The sequence below is a fragment of the Pollachius pollachius genome (assembly GCF_949987615.1).
Source record: "Pollachius pollachius genome assembly, chromosome: 5".
In the NCBI taxonomy this organism is placed as follows: domain Eukaryota; kingdom Metazoa; phylum Chordata; class Actinopteri; order Gadiformes; family Gadidae; genus Pollachius; species Pollachius pollachius.
Window position 1 is genome coordinate 10711065 of NC_136938.1, and position 21452 is coordinate 10732516.

At 43.5% G+C, this 21452-nt stretch overlaps 1 protein-coding gene across 1 annotated transcript in view; it reads left to right on the top strand.

The window, feature by feature from the left end:
• LOC307075789 (transmembrane protein 266-like) overlaps window positions 1–11646 on the top strand; it is a gene marked incomplete at both ends in the record, with an annotated part of 31798 nt that extends 20152 nt beyond the window's left edge. The window contains 6 exons of the mRNA XM_079736484.1: window positions 663–719; window positions 1265–1403; window positions 4244–4359; window positions 6201–6408; window positions 10403–10465; window positions 10967–11646. Of these exons, the coding sequence (XP_079592610.1) occupies window positions 663–719; window positions 1265–1403; window positions 4244–4359; window positions 6201–6408; window positions 10403–10465; window positions 10967–11646 (1263 nt within the window). The remainder of the gene's footprint in view (window positions 1–662; window positions 720–1264; window positions 1404–4243; window positions 4360–6200; window positions 6409–10402; window positions 10466–10966) is intronic.
• Window positions 11647–21452: the final 9806 nt, after the last annotated feature.

Genomic DNA, 21452 nt, shown 5'->3' on the forward strand with positions numbered 1-21452 from the left:
TTAGCTCTACTTTTCCTGTGAACATAAATTATTCTGGGTGGAAACAAAACCCCTTAAAGGGAGGGGAGACATAGCCCACGGTCATATAGTCTTCATGTGAACAAATGACCGTTCCAAGTCCCGGAACCAATCGGTAATCACCAGTGAGCCAATGGTCTTAGCGATTAAAGACGTGCATGAGGTGGGGGCCAGCACTCTGGTCACAGAGACACGATCCATCCCAACACCTCGCGCCCCTCATATCAAAGCGGTCGTCGGTGTGTGAGACGGGGTCTAGTGTTTCACACCAATCACAAGACGGTATTCCTGCGTCGGGTTGGGGCGTCTCTCTTTTCCGACAGCAGCAGGGATGTAAGACATGTAGTAATGTGATGGATGAGCAGTGTTGCGTTTACATGACACCCCCCGTGCTGAGAAGAGGGTCGAACAATGGGTCCTGGCAGACAAAGGCCGCCAACGTCTGCACGCCACAATAAGATCTGAGATCCCCTTACAAATGGACTCTTTGTCCCGGTAATTTTTTAATACCTGTATGGTGTTGAGGTAATGGTGCACTCTTGCTTGAGAAGTATTTGAATCCCAACAGTTATTGTATATTAGTACAAAGGACCATGTTCATTTGTTCATGTTCCTGAAATCCGCTCTTTTGTTCTTTTTTACAGACTGTTTTCCGAATTGTAGTTCTTGGGATCTGGGACTACATTGAAAACAAAGTTGAGGTAAAAGATTAAGTCATTTAATCAGAATGTCCTGAATGCGCCATCTGAGATGAATTAAGTACCATCATATATTATCCATAAAATACACTAATAGTGATAGTATTTAGACTTTCCTTTAAACTTTCTATCTACTATTCCGTTAAATACTCCTTCTTCTACTTATGATTGAGCTTATGAAGTGATTGTGAAGCGTCTTTGAGCACTGGGAAAAGCGCTACATAAATTTGATCTATTATTATTATTCTTATTATTACTACTGCTAATATTATAACTAGTACAACTGCTTCTATGCAAATACTAGAGGATGTGCAAATCAAAGTGTCTGTGTGTTTGTGTGTGCGCGTGCGTTTATATATGTGTATGTGTGTGCGCGTGTCTATCGGTGCGTGTGTGCGCACGTGTGTGTGCATGTATATATGTGTGCATGTGTGTGTGTGTGTGTGTGTGTGTGTGTATGTTTGTGTGCATGTGTGTGTGTCGGTGTGTGTGTGTGTGTGTGTGTGTGTGTGTGTGTGTGTGTGTGTGTGTGTGTGCACGCCCCGCAGGTGTTTGATGGGGCGGTCATCGTCCTGTCCCTGGCCCCCATGGTGGCGTCCACGGTGGCCAACGGTCCGAGCAGCCCGTGGGACGCCATCAGCCTCATCATCACGCTGCGCATCTGGAGGGTCAAGCGGATCATCGACGGTGAGCCCAACACACTCACACTCACACACACACACACACACACACACACACACACACACACACATCACTGCTGGAACCACGCCACCACTAACTCACACTTCAACCATTGAGTGCATCTCATCGTTAGAGCCTCTCTGTTTGTGGGGGGGGGGTAAAACTTTCCTGATGGAAGGGCCAATAGTAGTGCTTCAGGGAACTAACACAAGTTTCACGATTTAACACGAGTCCGGCGGGACTCACCCAATGTTTATTGTCCTATGAAATGGCAAAACGTGGGCCCCATAAACATCTCCACGCACCACAATCCACCGCACCAAAGAGCTGTCAGACTGATCCTCTGCGGCATGCTGGCCTTGTCCATTGTAAAACAAGGCAGCGGACTGCATTAGCCGGCTCATCCATGTCGTTCGCTCGGGGCGGTTCAATTTTCAGGATATACGTCATGAGAATAAATAAACACGGTGGGGGTTTCCATTTAAATGTGTCTCACAACAACCCAGTGCGTGCATACATTTCTTAGGGAAAGGTGACCCCAGGGGGAATCGAATCCCCCTCACCGTGGCAGCTTTAATGACATTCTCAACCAGCTACACAGCAACCACACAGCAACAGATGTGATGAGTAAGTGCATTTCTTACCGTCGTATACAATAAGGAGGTTCTCGGTTGCCATTAATCCACGGGACAATTCGCTGGTGGAATTCCATTAGAAGCCTCAGACCGAGGAGCAAATGGAAAGCGGACAAGCCCTGCCCATAAATATTTACCGCTCAGCCTCCGCAACGGATGATCTGCCGGCCCCATTCTCCCCCTGCCCCCCTCCCTGATTATCCACATTATTTAACAATATGGCTATTGATCATCGCGGAGTCGGTTGCCGTTTTCCTCTGTTCTAACTGGTATTGCTATTGATCTTGAGAACGGGGGGGGGGGGGGCGCGGATATTCAGATACAGAGGGGGGCCAGGGTGCTGAACACAGTGGCTGTTCTGCGCTATGCTAAGGAGGGATCGATCCCTCCTGGGAGGTCACCCTCACCGCGGGGCCCCTCACGATGCATACCAGATGAGCCGTGACCCCTGGCTACACGGCCCCCATCCCAGCGGTGCCCCAGCACTGGCCCGCTGCAGGAGGAGGAGGAGGAGAGAGGCTTTTGTACCAGGAGAGGACTGGTTTTACATTAGAAGAGGATTCGCTTGAGAACCACGAGGGTATTTGTTTTACACCTTTTACAGCTTTGCAACTTTTTGCATGCCAAAGTTCTCCCTTAAATAAAATATGAAAAGGAGCCACAGTCCTTCTTTTGTTTAGTCCCACACCAGTATTGAGTTTCAGCAAACAACAACCACAAGCCAGCGATCAACCGTTTAACATTAATCTACACTTTATGACCCCGCCTCAGTACAGGATGACAATGTGGCTTTAAAGGTCTAGTGGACATCTTGAACGCGAATTCAGCGCTCAGTTGCCCCACCCAGAATCAAGATGAAGCCAAGATGGCCGCAAGGTGACTCAAGCCCATACATAGGTTCAATGCAGCCAAAAGGTCTCAACATCACTTCAGATTCACACCCACTGTTGATCTCTGAGGCTTCAACTCCTGCAACGCACTTCGGCCTGTTTGGTTTTCATATGTGTACACATATGGTTTTCATATGTGTGCACATATGAAAACCAGCTTGTTATCCACACAACTACAGCTCTTTAGCCACACAACATCCACAACAACAATAACAACCACCACAACCATAACCACCACAACAAAAGCAGAGCACAGATGAACGAGGCAGGCAACGTTGCAGGGTGTGTGTATGCCTCACTGTTCCCTTTGGGCTTCCTGAGATCAAGGGGGAGAAATGAGTTACTAGCAAATAGGAAGTTAGAAAGTGTCCAGCCTTGAAACCATTAAAATACAAACACTTGGAGGCAACGGACAACTCAATGAATCGTTGAGTTGAATGAGATGGTTTATGAACAAGCATCTGACTTTGACAGTGAGAGGAAAGAGTATTTTCTGATGAAGTTGTTGCTTTACAGTATATGCACTGTATATACAGTATAAACATAATGCAGGGGGTTGTGTACCCTGCTCTACAGAGGTGAGTGTTACCTCCATCTGTCCCAGCGTGGGAATGGGTTGTGTGCTAATCCTAACACTGATGCCGCAGGCTCATTGATACAGGAGTCCTACGGTTGATCGAAGATTAGCACTTCAAATAAGCCAAACACCACACAACACCATTGAACAGAGCTTTGGAAAACAAAAGTCTATCAAAAACAATTCTTCCGCATTGCAACACACACACACACATACCAACACACACACACACACACGCACACACACACACACACACACACACACACACACACACACACACACACGCACACAATAACACAAACACACACACACACACACACACACACACACACACACACACACAAACAAGCCAACATTGGCAGTGCATTCACACAGCTACCCTCACTGCAAGCGTTGACCCAGATAAAGTACACACACATTTATGGGCACTTAAAGCTAGTATGGACAATCAGAAACACAAGCACTGGGGTGTACACTATAAAGAGTGTAACCTAGCCAGACTATAAGTATTAGTAATGTACATGCATAAAGTTCAATTAAATTTAAACTGATCGTTTTATTTCCCTCTCCTCCCCCCTCCTCCTCTTCTTTCCTTGCTTCCTTTCGCCTCCTCTCTCCTCATCTCCATCCTTCCTTCCCTCCCTCCCTCCCTGACTATCCCCAACCACCTCATCCCTCCTCCCTTCTCTGTCCCTCCCCGCCTCCACCACCCTCTCTCCTTCCTTCCCTCTCGACCTCCCCCAGCCTATGTGTTGCAGGTGAAGGTAGAGATGGAGCTGGAGGTGCAGCAGTGTGAGAAGACCAGAGCTCTGAGGGAAGAGCAGCTGGAGCGCCTCACCCAGATCTGTCAGGAACAGGCTGTGAGTCAACACGCGCGCACAGGCACACACATACTCACGCACACGCGCACACGTTCACAGACACACAGACAGACACACTGGCAGACACACATGCAAGCACACACACGCACATGCATGCACGCACACACATGCACACTTTAATGCATAAGCGATCACATACACACACGTAATATATCTAAATATATATATATATATATAAACACCTAATATTTAATATATATCTAATATAACTACTAGTACGGCTACTAGTATTAGTAGCCGGTATTAGTATTATTATTACTTGGGAGTGAGAGAGGGAGACAGCAATAGGGAGAGAGGCAGGGAGGGAGAGGAGAAGAAGTAGTACTATCGCTGCTACAATATTACTATTTAAGTAATAATAATAACTTGTAAAGCACTTTTCTAAATACTCAAAGATGCTTCACAGAGTGAACACACAGGGTGAAAAGATTCTTGTATAAATAAAAGATTAGTAGGTATTTAGAAACTAGAGGAATCATGAAATGGAGGGAGGGGAGAGAGGTGAAGAGGTCAACTGATAAACGCAAGAATAAATAGGTGGGATGGATGCTCTTGGGCAGGGTGTTCCAGAGGGCATCTGAAAAAACGCCCTGTATAGTAATTGTAGTATAATATAAAAACATATAACATACATTAATCATTGCATTCAATTAGTATAGAGAGTAATGAAAGCATACGCTACCAAATAAGATGATGTAATTCTCTTTCTTACCAGACGAGGGCAGCAACACATTGCGTATATATTCATGTTCCCTTTATTTTCCATCAGGCTTTGGATTAGATGATGAAGCACAAACTTTATAATACATTTATATACACACAAAACTAAATTACGACAATATTATTTTATAAATAAATTTCACAATGATCCACTGAAAATATAAAAAATATATATTTTAGTCTTTATGTCCACACAGGCTCATAATTCCCTATTTATGGCATCAATATTAGATTGGACAGAGGTCAAAACCTTTTTATACATCAATGGTCATAACTGTAGATCAGGTAATTTTGCACCAGCAAACAACATGATTGGACATTTATAGTAAAACAGCATTTCACAGCCGATCAGTAACCTAAGTCCTAATCTTTATCAATATGAACTGCTGGCTCTGAAGAGAGGATCGATCCTTACTTCCAGGACTGATTGGATACTTTGAACTTCAGGCCTCTCCGGCTCAATGTCACACTTTCGGGATGTAAATGTGGATGCCATTTTGGATGTATCGGTACATTGAGAAGCATTTAAAAGTATAAATATTATGTGTGTGTCTATATGCTAACAACTTTATTTATCAATGTTATTCTTCCCCTCCCCCTCCCTCCCTCTTTCCACCCTCTCCTCACTCCCTCACCTCTTCACCCTATCATAAATTCCTTCCTTCCTTCCTACAATCCATTATTTCTCCTCTTTAACTTTCCATCTCTCTTTCTCTCTCTTGCTCTCTCTCTTTCTCTCTCTCTGTCTCCTGCTCCTTTAACTCTCGCCCCACATTTCTTTGAACCTCCTTTTCTTCTTCTCTCTTCCTCCTGTTGTCATGGTTTCTCTTTGTTTACTCTCCAACCCCCTTCCTTCCTCTTACCTCCTCAAACATGCACACACGCACGCACACACACACACACACACCCCCCCCCCCCCCACACACACACACACACACTCACACACTCACACAAACCCTATTTTACACCAACACACACACACACACACACACACACACACACACATACACACACTCACACAAACCCTATTTTACACCAACACACACACACACACACACACACACACACACACACACACACACACACACTCGTGGGTCCAGTTTGAGATCAGGCAGCTACGGGCCCACCTGGCCCAGCAGGAGGTGGATCTGGCCGTGGGGCGGGATGCCGCCCTGCAGGCCCACCACCACCACGCCTGCTGGGGGGGTAAGAAGAGCTGCTTCCAGGGCCTGGAGGGTCGCGGCCCCGGGGAGTCTGATGACGAGGGGGGCCAGAGGAACCCCGCGGACCCCCTGCGGCCCCCATCAGGTACGCTGCGGCCAGGCTCCACCCATGTACCCTGGCGCCCTGATGGGGTCCCTGGGACCAGGGGCCACCCTGGTCAGGCAGTCTTACTTTGTTTTCTCAGAACTTCTGTGGGGAGAGACGGCCCTCGGCCTGGGCCGAGCCCAACACCTGAAGGGGCGGAGTCACGCCCTGTTTCCTTTTTGTTCCAGAGATATTCCACTGGGGATGAACTCACGCATGGGGAGGAAGCTTTCAGGAGGGGATTTTCATTAATTGCTGCATTCTGTGTGTTTCTGCAGTGGTCAGTCCGCACAGAGTTTGTTTCAAATCGTTACAGGCCTTTTTTTGTTCAGTACAGCCGACAGAGTTTGTGCTTGCCAATTACGTTCTCCCAGATCCCAGCCTCCAGCCACATGATTGGTGGAATCTAATATGAAGTGAAAGACGGTGAAACGCCCCGTTCACCCAGAACTGAGTTCCTCTGCTATCCGGCTTCAGATACAAATCTAAATCGGATTTGTGAGACTAACATGGGGTGACCCGTAGTTTACACTGTTGGTTTTTCAGTGTTTATTTATGTTTTATTAATGATATTACATATTATTATGCATAACATGCATCTTGAAATTCCTATATGGGTAATAGAGTAATATTTACTGTATCTAAATAATAATGGTATTATTTGACATTATTCTCTTTATTGAAAAGGAAAAGCTTTGTTTCATCTTAAAATCATTCAAATGCTTTTATCATGCATTTTTATTGAAGATATTATTTATTATATAAATACTAGGTCAACAACCTTTTTTTTATATCAACAGCTAAACCAAATAAAGTGAAAGGAATTAGCTTGCTTGAACCTTAAATATATTGACAAATTAAATAAAATTATGTTAGACTATGTCCTATAATCTAAATAGGCTCTGAATCGAAGCAAGGTTTGAAAAACGATATTATAAATATTGATAAAACATGACAATACAATGATTAGAAACTTAACCAAAAATGGTCGTTACCATTAGAATAACAACCTTTTATGTATAAAATTATACAAGACATCTAAAACATCAAACAACCAACCCACTTTAGACAAACAAATTACAACCAAACCAGGCAGCTCTTGCTTTGCATTGGTTCTAAATACTTCTCCTGGGGCCAGTGTGTGTGTGTGTGGGTCCGTTATCTTTCAGAGCACAGCGGGACAAACAGCAGCTCAGAGCTGTAGATGTATATACTATACTATGTACATAATTACGCAGGACACAAACCTCCCATAAGCTGTAGCGTCAGGTGACCAGGATGCCAGAGCTGTGTTGAGCTAATCTGTTAGATGGTAGGCCCCTGGAGCATCACTGGCCTTTTTAGTTCCCCCCTTCTCGGGGAACACTCACGCACACACAACCACATGAACACGCACGCACACGAAAGTGCATGCACACGCACACGCCACACACACACACACACACACACACACACACACACACACACACACACACACACACACTCATACACATCCCATCTGACCGCAGGCGCTGCCAGATCAATACGAGGGCAAAAAAAGCTTTTAGGATGCGGTGGATCCCAGGGAAAAACAAGCATGATCACCCACATTAGTCAGCTCACATGGGCATCTTGCTTAGCCCCCCCGTTATCTCTCCTGTTGCAGCTGCCCACCCTCCCCACCTCCAACCACCACCAGCTAACCACCATCTCCCCCCAGAGCTACCCTCAGTGCACAGCGCACTAAGTGGGGCTGTTCCAGGTATAGAGTGCTCTGTGCATTGTGGGTCTTGCCGTGAGGAGAGAGAGGTTTTGAGGGAGGGGGGGGGGGGGGGAGGACTGGGAACATCTGTTCAGATCTACCTGTAACACACCCCCAACCTCAACCGTCCTCCCCATCCCCCCGTCCCCAAACCTGGAGATTGTGTCTCTCTCGGCTGTTTCCACACCACCACACCCCCTAGAGAATGCTAGGGGGAAAATCTGGTGGCTCTGAGGGCAAATTGGTCAGCTTATGGAAGGATGAAGAACATGGTTCAGGGGACGAGCACTTAGGCTGCGGCCACAGGGCTCACCGAGTTCGGTAATGGTTTAAAATGTCTCTCGCTCGCTCTTTCTCTCTGGCTCTCACTTGCTCTCTCTCTCGCTCCCTTATTCTCACTCTCTCCAAGTCTCTCTCTAAGTCTCTCGCTCTCACCGCAAAGGGATGAGAGCAGGGATGTAGTTCCAAGATCTTTTCCGTCCACCACAAGGTTCAAGCTGTTTTTTCTCATCCCAGTCGTGGCGGTAATTCCCCTTCAATGAATTTATGAAGGAACCTCCATAAACGGTGAGGGTACAGGCAAGAATCCAATTTGTCAGCATGCTCAAGAGAATATCAGACTTGCGTTCACGTAGGAATGACAAAGTTTATCCCGCCTACTACACCGAAAGAAAGGGCTTATATCTCAGATGGAGAGGCTGTTGGTTCTTATGGATGTTAGCCACACTTGTGAGGTAAAGGAATAAGAAGAAGGAAGAAGGGAGCAGTAAAATGATGGAGAACAGGGAGTTTCTCACCCTTTAAGTGTTGAGTTTATGACTGTCCAGTGACACATAATTTGAACTCACTTCATCCCAGGTCCTCTTTAATATATAATATATATGTTAAATAAATAATATCATTATACATATTGGGACAAGCCGAGCAGGGAAGTTATATATGCCATGATTAAGGTTACAGTCCAAGCTTCGTACGCCAATAATAACCTTTATGCTATTTAATAAGAAGATGATTACATGTGTCATAATATAACATAATGTAGTCAAATATCTAAACCTTGTCTCAGGGGATTTTTACTTTTTATCATACAAAGACAATTTTTTTTAAACGTCTTTCATTTTGGTTAAAAAACGAAATTCTCCCGATCCAATATGACGCCTGAGAAGAAACCAACGAGGGCCCTTCTCCATGTCCCAGCGATGGCTGGTTAGGGTTTGGGTTAGGAGTTATTAAATAATGTAGTCCAATATCGAACCTTGTCTCAGGGGAGTTTTTCTTATCATACAGAGGCGCATTTTTATTTGAACGTCTTTCATTTTGGTTAAAAAATAAATTCTCTCGTCCCGAAGTGACGCCTGAGAAGAGAACAACGCGGGCCCTCTCCATGTCCCAGCGATGGCAGGTATCCTGACCCGGACAAAACATGTGAGAGGCCTCCCGGGGACTCCCAGACGCATGGCTTATTAATGGGCCAGCGATTGTCTCCGCCTTGTTTTAGTGAGTGCAATGCTTCCCCTCTCGAGCCGTGGCTCCGGGATTAATATTTTAAGATGAAAAATAAATGAAATTACCCGTCAGAGTCTGCTGCCAGTCCCCAGGGCCGGTGTGTGTGTGTGTGTAGGGGGTGGGTCGCTGGGTACTAGGGGGTGGTAGTGGGGGGTAGCACTCAGGGTACTGTGGGCGCTCAGTCAGCCAGGGGGCTGGGGAGCTGAGGACCAATGAAGCGAGAGCAGAGAAGCAGTGGGGCCGGATCACAAGGCTTTCACCGCACTGCATTTTAAAGGCCGTTGGACCGGAGGGATGCTCCTGGACAAAGAGGTCCTTACTCTCTCTCTCTCTCTCTCTCTCCCTCTCTCCATCTCTCTCTCTCTCTCTGTCTCTCTCTCTCTCTCTCTCTCTCTCTCTCTCTCTCTCCATCTCTCTGTCTCTCTCTCCCTCTTTCTTTCCTCCTCTCTCAGTCTCTCCATCGTATAACCCCTGCGTAAACTGGGGCACGGCCAATGTACAGCATGAATTGTTTGATAGCGGACTGTGTGGAACACTATAAAGACACACATGGCCCCAGGCCTGACATGGAGTCCTGGTCTGCCCGAAACGGACAAAAGATTCCTGTGCAGAACAATGCTGAACAACTCCCCCCCCCCCCCAAACACAAAAGTAACTGGAATATCTGAGACCTCATGTGTTATGACCTCAATTTTCAATTGATTATCCTTCCGCTTGAACATACTTTTCATGATATGTTTGACACAGATCCAGTTGTGCGTGATGATATGAACAACTATATCAGTCAGTACTACAGCGAGACAAGCACCGGTAAGGCACTGTGGCGATAAAACAAATAAACAAAGCATTTCATCCATATATTTATTTATTAAAGTTATTCTCTTAATCCTGATAAAATCTGATGCATAGATAGTGTGGAGTCAGAATGCCCTTTCTGATTTCCTGATTTCTAGCCTACCTTATATGTAGATACCCTGATATCCAGATAACCCGGTATCTAAATACCCTGATGTCTAGACACCCAAACTCAATGTCAAGATATCCTGATTCTTCCATACCTTGATGTATTGATACCCTGCTTTCTAGATAGCCTGATTTCTAGACACCCTGATTTCGAAATACGCTGATGTTTAGACACCCTAACTCTTCATACCCTGATGCCTAGATGATTTCACAAAAAAACAGTTGTCTAAATTCCCTGTTTTCTAAATCCCCTGATATCTAGACACCCTGATCTCTAGATACCCAGATTTCTAACTACTGTCAGATCTAGATAAACCCTGACAGGAGACATCCTCAATGTTGTTCCAGATGCTTCCACGGCTGTCCCCGGCGCCCGGGTCATCACCATGGCGGCCATCGACATGCACCGCCCCGCCACCAACGCCAACCTCGTCCTCTCCAACCCCCTGCTGGCCATGGAGCGGCTGAGCAGCGACGTCGGGTCCGCCGGCGTGCCGCGCTCCAGCGGAAGCCTGACCCTGCGGCCCAACAGCCTGAACAGCCCCGCCCCGGGCTCCGCAGACCCGGAGGGCGGCCCGGGCTGGGCGGCCCGGAGCTTCAGCCTCAACTACGGCTCCCAGCACTCACGTCGCGCCGCGCCCCTCATCTCAGGCCAGGCCGTCCTGCCCTCCTCCTCCTCCTCCTCCTCCTGCAAGGACCCCAGCCTGGTGATGCAGGAGCTGCTGTGCTCCCTGTCCGAGGACACCTGCTTGGGCCCGAAGGGCCTGGCCGTGAACCCGCTGAACCTCAAGCCGCCGAGCCCCGCCGGGTCGGCCGGCGGCAGCCCCGAGCTGCAGCACAGGATCAACGTGTACAACCGTAGGAACCAGGAGGAGGGGCGGAGCCAGGGGCGGGGCCAGGGTTGTGTCCTCCTTCAGACTAAGCCCCTCATCCACCTGCAGGGCGGCGGTGGGGAGCCCTCCCTGGACGAGAAGTACCGCCTGCTGGGGTCTGCGGACATGCCCATGGGACACATGCCGGACACATAGGCCGCGGAGGCTAGGAGACTAGGGGGCTAGGAGACTCGAACGGTGTTCGGCAAACTTTTGGCCTGAGTTCAATCCATATCAATCTAAGGTGAACAGGTTCCGTTTTTCTGTCTTGTTTTTGTTCGCTGTAGTATCCAATCGACAGCCAACCCCTGAGGCAAGCTTAGACATATCTGTTCCTGCAAAACTCTCTCCTCATGATTCTGAAATGGACCGCATAGATTACTCTATATGAAGCTCTGTTTTTTTTCTATATCTTATGATCTCCCTGTTTGCCCTCAAAGCATTTTAGAAAACACAAAGGCCTTGATATAGCACAACAACTACTACAAGTTCCTGCTGAGAGGGAAAAACCAACGTGTCACCGGAGACACTCACTATCAGGAATCCTCCATTTTTACGAGAGTCACACAAAGTATTCAAACCAGCAAAGAGGACTTGTTCAACTCTTGGCTGAACATGACCTCGGAAATTTCTCATGTTTCACAACTACAGACTCTGTGTTGCAAGCAGTGACCTTACTTTCTTTCTATCTATCCTTCTTGTTTTCCTTTGATATTTCGTTCTTTCTTTCATTCTTTCTTCTGTATTTTACTTTCTCTCTTTCTAACTTTCGTTATACCTCTCTTTTGTTCTTTCTTTCTTCAGCTATTTCTTTCTTTCAGATTTTTCTCTTTTTGTATTAACATCTTTTAACATGTATCGTACAGTTTCTCTGTTTTCAATGTTGCCACAGGGTACGTAAACTAGTTGAGCCATGTTAACAACAGCCTTTCTGACTTTTGCCTTCTGAGGACATAGCCGCCAGTAAGCTACGACGACGGTGTGATGTTAAAGAGTGGGAGAGCCAAGGTAACAAGGTAACCGTGACAAATTATTCAACAGTTGGAAGTCGTGATTACTACCTATCAAAACGAGACAGTACGGTGGTCAAGTAATGACGCCATTTTAATTTGTCAGAATGCGTACTCACCCCATCCTCGGTCGGGTCTGATGAAGGCTCTGTTGGCCTGTCAAAAATGGTGAACTACACAGCAGCACACAGTGACTGAACACAGTTTTACCAGACAGAGTATAATAATAATATGGTAAATGGCGTTCTGTGTGGCTTTTGATAGGTCAGCAATCTAAATTTTATCATTCAAACATACAAACATAGTTATGTTGAAACAGTTATTATGGATTCCGATTTTTCGAAACGTTTGCTGGCCAGTGAGAAGAGTAGAGGGCGGAGCCTAGGTGCTACAACTCCACCAATGGCATAATGGACGCAGATATTTGATTTAAACCATCATGAACGTTAATTTTTGACAGCATTCTCGATTTGATTTAACACGATTAAGAGGGTATATGTTTGGTGGGTATATGTATTAATTGGATTATTATTAAAGTGATTATTAGATTGGAACGCTTGTAGCATGAACCTTTAAAAGATTTGCGCTCTGAATGGCAATCTAATCCTTTGCACTTTAATGTTTACAGACAGATTTGTCAATTTACTATGGAGTAATCTGTTGCTAAATGCAGCTTTTGTCATTTGAATAAAAACAATAAGACATCTGGTTTACTGACAAAAGCAATTTTCCTTTTTTCAGCAATATTTCACTGGTCTCCAAAAAAGTTAGCTGAATAGGAAAGATCTGTTCGGATGCATTTTGAGTCATGCTAACAATTGGTTCAACTCTACATCAGAAATAAGCCTATACCATCCTCCCCTTCCCTCTTTCTTTTTACAATACAATGCAATATGTTATGACAATACATTACACTTGCAAGTGTCACCCTATTTGCATACCACACTAAATATGTTAATTATTTAAGGTTATTAAGGATGATGAACCTGTCAAAACGACAGCTTATTGTTGAATTTAACCTCTGGAATAAAAACCTAAAAACATATTAATTTAACAGATACTTAATTGTACTATCTTGTTGCTTGTCAAAACTGAATGTTTGAGTAAGAAACGTTGAAATTACGGTGCATTGTAACTAATTTTTTTTTATATCTAAGTTTTTAAATGTTATCCATCAACACAATTAAAAAGCAAAAAGAACAAAAAGTGACAAGAAATATTTTTTAATACTCTTTGGTGAAAACTATCAATGTTTTAAAATAATGATCAGATTTTTTTTTTTTAGTTCAGACTGATTATCTGAATTTTTGAATCAAATTATTTCACATAAAATTCATGAATACACTGAAGCAACGTTTTTTTATCTGCCTCATATTTAAGTGATAATTATTTTGTTGTTATTTTTGATTTTCCATTTAAAAAAAAGGGTTTTCTCACGCAGTTTCCCGTTGTTTCCCCATGGCTATGCCCCAACTTTGTTAATTGTGGGACTAAGCATAGCTGTAATGTGATCCCAGGCAGGTGATGAATCTGAAACCGCCTATCTATTGCTATCCCGACCACTGCAACGCAGTTTACCAGCACACTAACACATCACAGCATGCCAGCGCTGCATAAATAACTCATCAGGTGTGGACTAGTCTTTCACACACACAATGGCGGCTGCCTCAATGTGGGTGCCAGACCTTAGCTTGGCATCGTATCCTTTACCGCCATTACTGTTTAGAGTCAAGTGTAGGGGTGCCATGCCTCTAAATTAAACCTTACGAGAGTCAACAAAGCATGTAAATGGAATCAAAATCAAATCAATGTGAAAGCATACACCGGCCGGCCCTGTGCCACTGCAAGGATTCCTAAGAAATGCATTTTCTAGCTGAATTTTTTTGATTCAATAGTTTTTGCTCTAACTTGTGTTCCCTTTTATATCTTTATATCAATGAAAAATAGAACAGGTCCAAATTATTCAAATGATCCCCCATTGATCAAATACCTACCACTTTGACAGTCAAAGTGTGTATTTGTTTCGCAGTTGTTTGACATTTAATAAAACTAACACTTTGGTAGCACATATGCTAGCCAGCTAAAGGGCTTCTCTCCAGTGAACCGGTAGCTGGCTCCTGTCACATTCATACGCGGCCGCGGCTGAGGAAACAGTGACCATTAGACACCAGTCTTAATAATTCAAATGTTTTAATAACGGTTCAGAGGGAGCCACTTTGGCGGCATTAACATTCAATGATCATTGTTTTCACTGTCAAAAAGCAGATTGAAATGGATGGCATTGAGATTAAATATGGACGTTCTTCATTCTGGAGAATGTATTGAAGTATCATTTGAAATTAGAGGAGAATGATATAATTAACTAAGGCACAATGTTAATGTAAAAATTAAACTATTTTAAAGAGGAGCAGCATTCAATGTGAGAAGGTGATTTAAGAATGTAAATACAAAACCTTTCTGTCTTTTTTTTCCTTTTTCCAGTTGATAAACTTTCACTGACGGTTTCGATCAATAGCTATCTTTCAATTGAATGATAAACCTATGTTTATATATTGTACAATCAAATTATCTTCATGAATAATATTACAGATAGTGATCCTGGTGTTATTCAATTAAGATGTCCATAACTCAACAGCAATTCAGATATGATCCAACTTCGGCCCAGCACTTCCAGATTGATTTCAGTGGATGGAAGTGAAAGAGGGGTTTGGACACAGCTCAATAGAATCCCCCAGCTGGATGTATGATGTTAAAATCAGTAAAATCTCATCCAGAACAGAATAGATGGGTAGCTGGTGGTGGTTGTGTTGGTGGTTGGGGGTGGGGGGGTCTGGTAGGCTGACAGATTTAGATCACATCCAACACAAGCCACCCTTTCAGGGCAGGCTCTGAAGCAGGGAAGAAGAAAATAAATATAAATTATACATCGTTTTTTAAAAAGCTTCTCAGGTTCGCTTTTTCCAAACACACTTCTTAAGTGCACTTGATTCAGAGGCTGGCAGACTTCTTCTGGTAGAGGAGATCCACTTAGGAGGCCGTTGTCATGGCTACATACGCTTTTCTTGCTTTATTTCTTACTTTTTTTTATATTTGCATAAAGCCAGTCTTCTGATGCCCCTTTATCTGTTATGTATTGTTATAGTCAAAGTAAGAAATTAAGCATAGGCTGTTTTTTGGGTTTCCCGAACAAGGATTATGGTAAAGGAAAAATGTAGGCTAGAGAAGATAAAGGCCTGCATGCATGTAATATTTTCTGTTGTTAATCTTAATGAGAGAAAAACAAACCAAATCCTCATCTAGAAATAAGTGCCAGTTGTGCATTAATTATCTAGTTTAACAATGAAGTAAACACTAATTCCAAACAACCTCACCTACATTTTGTAAGCTCACATTTTGTTATTATATTCTCCACATTGTTTCACAATGTTTTGTAATGTTAAAAGGCAGTTTCTCAGAGAGACGCACCAGCTCAGTCACCTGACGAACGAGATCAACTGGCCCTGGTCCCGCGAGACCCGGAGCGCCAAAGACTGGAATGAAATAATGAACACCAGAATTAACTTAGCGCGGTGTTCCTCCAGCGCGTCACCCTGCGTTCTTATGCATGGCTTCTTTGCCGGGTAAATTGGCGGATGTTTTTGAGTTAAAAGCACGATTCTTTGGGGAAATAATTTCCATAGATTTAAACATTTTCCCGAGATCATTCTGAGAAGACATGTTCATAATGACTTTGGTGTGAAATGAATGCATTGCAAGACTTGATGTCAACAGAGTTCTGGCTTTTATTAATTCATGATCATTTGTGTCGGGCCAGTATATGACATTTGTTGAAGAATCAAATTTCTGAAACTACAAAATATTTAACTCAAGAATCACTTAAAATTTAAACACAACCATCAATAAAATGATAATATAGAGAAATATTTGCCACTTTTGCAACTGTCAATTTTATCCTTATTTAGTGTAATTTTGAATATTTAATTTTGAATATTTCATGCCTTTTCATAAACGAAAAAATCCCATGCCCATCATGAGATTAAATAAATGTACTTCATTAGATTAAGTAAAGTATGAACAGAAACAAAACACTGCATCATTTTTTAATTGAAGTTCAATCAAATAAATTAGTACTTTTTGGGGGGAAATCATACATTCAAGCCTCACAAGAATAACCGACAGAACTGTATGAGTGTTTGGTTCTTTGAATCATCTCATTACTCATTGGACTTCATGTGAATTCTTGTATGTGAGTTCACACACACATACACACACTAACACAGACACACACACACACACATACACACACACACACACACACACACACACACACACACACACAAATACACACACACACACAATAACACACACACACACACACACACACACACACACACACACAAACCCCGGCCTTGAGTCCCAGATCATGGGTTGAGCCCTCAACCCTCCAGAATCTGGTAGGCCTCCATTTGTAACCGTCGGCAACCAGCACAATCAGAGTCCTCGTGCCGGGGCTCAGGCTCAGGGTGTCTGTGCCCATGCGCAGCCCCCCACCCCCGCGATATTACCATCTGGCCCCTGAGGACCTGCCCATCAATTGCTTTCAGCTAAATGCACTCACATATGAATATTTCAGGACAATTTAATGTTTCAGCCACAGCCCCGAAGGAGCACAGCATCAATTTGTGAACACAGTTCTGGCAGAGTTAAAAGCCAGGCTGGATCATGAAGGATGAGAGTCTCTGCCAATCCAGAGGGCCTGTGTTTCTACTTTCAGGGAGAGCTCCAAAGAGAGAGAGAGAGAGCAGTAGCCCCAGCTCTCTCCTTCAGAGATGTGGACAAATAGCCCGGTCGGGCGGTCAGCGTTCGGCCGGGAATCACACGGCGACGGAGCGAGAGTGACCCCCAGTCTACAGTCCAGCCGTCTATTTGCCAAAGTTGGCCTGTTTTCCCTGAATGTTGTTCATCTACCGTTTGCCATTTATCCTCACAAGCACACACATACCTTACTTTCAACAAACACACACACACCACACACACTGCACAACACACACACACACACACACATACACACACACACACACACACAACACAGAGCGAACACATGCACAGAGCACACACACACACACACCGCACATATAACCCACACACTGCACATATAACACACACACAGAACATAGAGAGAACACATGCACATAGCACACACACACACACACACACGGCGCACTAATGACACCCACCCCCCCACACACACACAGGGCTGGGGGGAGTGCAGGCTGAGGTTGGTCATGCTGGCCTGATGTGGATCCATACTGCAGACCAGCCCAGCGTGTGAGGACACCAGTGCTTCACATCACACCAGCTTGTCACACAGAGGGGCTAATTAGGCAGTCGGTAAACTTGCAAGGGAAGTTAGAGATTGCATTGTGATCATAGTAATGCAAGAAAGGGGTGATGGTGGAATAAAACATACTATTGACAACTGGGCTTGTGTCTTTGTACTTCTGGGTTCGGTTATTCACATATCCTTTCAAGTAGGGTTGGGAAATGCTGCTGTTGGACCCTGAATAAACGTCATTGTTCATTTTATGAATTTATTCATGCATAAGTTGACAGGACAAAGCCAATGGATTAAGCATCTCCAATTTAGCACATAGGTTAAAAACACGAGGTAAGCTAATTGGAAGCAATTAAGCAATTGTTCTGACTAGGTTGATTACACACATACCATTGGCCCTGTCTCATGTTGGAGCTTAATTAACTAAAAACAAGATAGGTATTTGTAAGATAAAACCGTGACCTGACAGTTACACTAATAGGGCGATAATGGCCCGCATACTTTGGCTTCACAAAGAAAGCCTGTGCCCGAGGCAGCAATCAAAAATTAATACTAATTATCATGTGAATACTGCATAAAGTCAGAAGGATTATGAATTATACATCTGCAACACGGAAGCTCTCACAATAGGCTTGCTAATGTCATTTGTGACTTTTGAAGGGAACTGCATATGTAAGAGTTGGATCCTCAATGTACCTCTTCACAGTGGTATTATTTGTCCTCTGCTATCTGATCCTGGGACAGCAGGTCTAGCCCTGATGCATTAGCAGTTCTGAACCAGTCGTTACACATAGAAATACCACAAGTTACAATGAACTACAGGATACAGATTTGGTTATAAGTCATAACCTGTACAACTGTACTTATTGAACTATGCATTTCTATTGTTTTGCACTAGCCACTGCAGTACCGGAGGTCTGATGAAGTCCCATTCCCAGTGGGAAGAATGCAAGAGGAAACCCTTCTGGTTTGGGTTAGGGTATACTATCGGATGATTTACGTTTTAGGATGAGTAATGGGCGTTTAGTTTAGACCCGCAAACTTTATTAGACTTTGTTCAATATTTGGTCAGCTCTCATGCCTCATAGGCAGAAGCTTCTGGATTTAGGTCTGACCTCGATCACCTGTATTATTAGTTTAAAATGATTTGGAACATTTTCAATCTCTTGTACAATATTTAGACGTCTAATACATGTAGTTGAAAATATGTCTAATATAGGTAATTATGTTGACGCCCAATTATACTTGTGAAGCGATTGGGAATCAAACCTAGTATCTCCCTGCTGGGAAAGGAGCACACTATTTACTGGGCTATCTGGTCTGTTGTATTGATATGAAAGATGGAAAAACCTGATGTTGATTGATTGGGAAAATATGGAAAAAATTTAAAACAGGGCATAGTGATTGGCCGAGAAAGATGGACATTATTTGATGTGATATTTGCGTAATATATTTTGTATTGATAGCATATACTTATTTTAGCAAAAGATTACTTTTATGGATACCAGTTCTGACTTATAAAACGACTTTGGGTATCAAACTTAGAACCTTTCTGTTGAGTGTCGAACGCAACAGCTGCGACAGTTGCCACTATGGATGATTGCCTCTTCCTTTGCAAGCCCTCCGAAATACCTATAATCAGTCCCTCCAGAAAAAACGCGATTATGCGATCGCATAATTCAACGCATAATCAGCCAAAGTCACATTTTTCAAATATGCATCAAATATGCCGCACTTTCACCACATAAATTGCCGATTTCCGCGCAAAATATGCGGGGCTTGCAGGATTTCATAATCCCCGCATTTTCATTGCAAAAAAGTCACATATATCGCAGCAGAAAGTGGAAAATGTTGCGTTTACTTTACACAAGAGCACCCATTTCCCCCTGTTGCCATGGGAACGTTATGAAGTGACGTAATTACGCGACGTGAACGTCATCGAAAAGCTGCATTTCTCGCAAGTTTCCGCATTTTCCTGCAAGTTCCCGCATTTTTCCGCAATTTTCTGCAATTACATCGCATAAAATTACATAAATATGCCGCATATTTCACCGCATTTTTTCTGGAGGGACTGTATAATATTTCAAGAAAACAATAAAGTAAATGTTCCAAATAACTTTTGGGCTACTAATACAGGCTGTCAGACTTAAACCAAGAACCTCCTGCCTACGAGGCATGAGAGCTGACCATTAACCCATCGGCTTGTCTCTTTTAATCAGCACCTCTTTCTCCTCTTCAGGGCCACACACATGTGAGTCAGGGGTTTACAGTGTCTTCAATGTAAAAATAATCCTAAAGTAGACTTACATTTTAAATGTATCTTTAAGTACACTTTATGATAATATAATACTTTAATAAGTATTTTCCAGTAAGACTTGTGAAGACATTGGGAGTCAGCCACACTAACCACCAACCAATTTAGACAGCCTTGTCTTATACTTATCATATATGTTGAATTTAATTAAAATGACAACTTTTATGTAAGAAACTTCTTCTGCATGGTAAAAGGTTGTAGGGCATTTAAGGCTGTAGTGAGAAAATATACATACAAGACAACAAACAAGATGTTCAAGGCAGTGTAAAGTCTCCAAGTTTGGTCTGAAGTGTTGGTCCACTGGTTGACAATAATTGAAATGGCTAAAATAACAAATATAACTATGATTATGAGTTGAATATTCTGATGGAGGTGGGGACAAAACGTAAGATTACATGTTTTTTTTTGAATGGTAGTGACATATATCTGTGTTCTAGATACCATGTACTGCTTTTGTGTTAAGACTAACTTACTAACTAACTTACTTTGAAAACAGACATTTATGCGAGTCTAACACACTTCCCACTTCAATACATACAACTAACTCTTTCCCTTTTCCCAGTGATCTCTTCAATACTTCAAGAAAATACATAGCACCATTTTTTACCTAACTTCACTAGGGAATAACAGTACTGATTATGGTCACTGTCAGGTGTGGCCAGGACCTTATGCTTCTGAGACATGGGAGCTGACCCACGATGGACCTCGCCTTTTCTCTTCTGTTGAGATCAACACCTGCTTCTCCTCTTCAATGGCCAACACACGTTTATTTGTAGGAGCTGTTCAATGTCTTCAATTATAGTTAAAGTGCTTACATGTTACAATGCTCAATTTGTTTGGCGCTTAATTGTCACATGACAAAAATAAAATCTTAAAATCTTCCAGTTTTAAACATTTATTACTTTCAGGATAAAACTATTCTTTAGCAGATGTTTTGCAGAATATATGTTTTCAATTGAAGCAAATGGTCTTCCTCTACCTCATCAAACACACATTGTGAATGTGAGTCCTTCCCTTGCTTCACTGTGTATTACACCGTTCCTCTGGTACAACACTAGGAACAAGCACACAACACACTCCCCCTGCTGCACCGCAGGCTTCCAACACACTGAAGACAAAATGTCCCCATGGATGGGATAGTTTAATTCTAGGTCCCAAAAAACAAAGACATTCCAACAGACATAGACCGACTGGCCCGGCTTCAACCAAAATCAACCTTCAGGACTTCTAAGAAATAGAAGCCCTAGTAAATTACTCTGTGGGTCTGACAATACGGGCCGGGTGCCATGGACCTCTTAAACAT